The sequence below is a fragment of the Diaphorina citri genome, unplaced genomic scaffold (genome assembly GCF_000475195.1).
Source record: "Diaphorina citri unplaced genomic scaffold, Diaci psyllid genome assembly version 1.1 scaffold905, whole genome shotgun sequence".
NCBI classification, from domain to species: domain Eukaryota; kingdom Metazoa; phylum Arthropoda; class Insecta; order Hemiptera; family Psyllidae; genus Diaphorina; species Diaphorina citri.
Window position 1 is genome coordinate 137142 of NW_007378336.1, and position 1620 is coordinate 138761.

The following is a 1620-nucleotide window of genomic DNA, read 5'->3' on the forward strand; positions in this document are numbered from 1 at the left end:
CGAATTCATTTTACACAGTAGTTAGGCAGGGTTGTCGCCGTTTGATTGAAGAGCACACTGTAAGACAGTTATTTCTAGGTACTATGCTCCAGCCAACTTTTGAGTAAAACCGGGGAAAAGGAGAAAAAAAGGATAGAGGACCTAATCCTATCAAAACAACATCAAGGAAACCAGGTTATTTGTAAGAACGGCATAACGGCTTTTCCCAACGGTAGTATAAAACCAGCGATTCTTTACTTTTCTAAACCTTTATTTCCAACAAGTACTAGCTCACGAAGTACGATCGACTCATCATTTGATCACCTCTGTTGTTGATAAACCACTATGAAGGACTGAGAATTTATTAATCAATGTATATATCGATACATATCCCACACCGTCCAGCAGTGTTATCCTGCGTTGAAACGTGATACAGTCAAGTGTACTGTTATTCGACTGAGACGAGGTATATGGCCGCCGCTCATAGAGAACGTGAGCTAGTCATAGTGCCTTCTCTACTCTCTTGACATAGTGGGACGATAAGACCATAGGGTCGAGGAGGTATCTAAATCGTACTCCCAATATCAACGATAACTGGACGAAAAACCCAAACTCTTTAAAATCAATGTGAATATAAACAAAAACAAAATCAGATTAAACAAGAGTGATACGAAAACCGTACGTAACACAGTTGTACTCCGTGTTCCTTACGAATCAGCTATCAAAAGAACACTGAAAAGTAACGTCGACATGATGTCTTCGGAAAGGGGATACTTGTTATTTTGTACTAATTTAGCTCATCCGTCTTTTTCTCGTTTTCACCTCCTGTATGCCTCAATTTCTTCATTTTCTTTTTCATAAGATATATTACACTTTTACATTTCGCTCAAAGGAAAAACACACGAGGTACAACTGAGTACGGTACGTTTTCAGTTCATTTTTTTTTTTTTTTTTTTTTTTTTTTTTAAGAGTTTGACAGAGGGAACTGTAAACGCTATGGTCTTATCGTCCCGAAATCGGAGAGAGAAGGAAGACAGGATAGGAGAAAGCCAGCCGTTCCGAGAACGAACATTATCCCATCAGGATAAAATCCGCCCCGGGCGGGAATCGAACCCGCGGCCTAGCGTTTTCAGTTCAACCTTAATGATGAGGTCACGGGGGAAAAGGGAGAAAGAAAAATGAGTTTTCTACGTGGGAAAAGCCGTTATGCCGTTCTTACAAAACGGTTCTGTTGCTTTTAATTTACTCCTCTTTTTTCTTCTCTTATAAATTACCTAGTAAAATATATACCTACTACACCTAACTACATAAATAATTACGCTAGAAGAAAAAATTACTGCTGTAAAACAGAGGAGGAAATAACTAATTCAATAGCTAGCCTTGTATTTTATGTACAATGTTTTAGGTACCTGAGATCAATAGTATGATTTCTCAAGTTTCATCATAACTTAACCTGGATACAATTTACCTGAGTGGATACAGTTGAAAATCATCACAAATATAGGAATGGTCGTGTAGCGAAATTTCGTCCAAATTTGTTTGTACGTCATGCCTGAAACAAACAAATAAATAGTAGGTATCATAAAATGAATGCATAAAAGCCGGAGAGAGCATAAAAATATTTTACAGAATATTTTTACG

The 1620-nt window shown here is 37.5% G+C and overlaps 1 protein-coding gene across 1 annotated transcript in view; it reads right to left on the reverse strand.

Annotated features, from left to right (window-relative positions):
- LOC103512969 overlaps positions 1-1539 on the reverse strand; it is a 20027-nt gene extending 18488 nt beyond the window's left edge. The window contains exon 1 of the mRNA XM_008477776.2: positions 1448-1539. Within this exon, the coding sequence (XP_008475998.1) occupies positions 1448-1529 (82 nt within the window). The 5' untranslated portion in view covers positions 1530-1539. The remainder of the gene's footprint in view (positions 1-1447) is intronic.
- Positions 1540-1620: the final 81 nt, after the last annotated feature.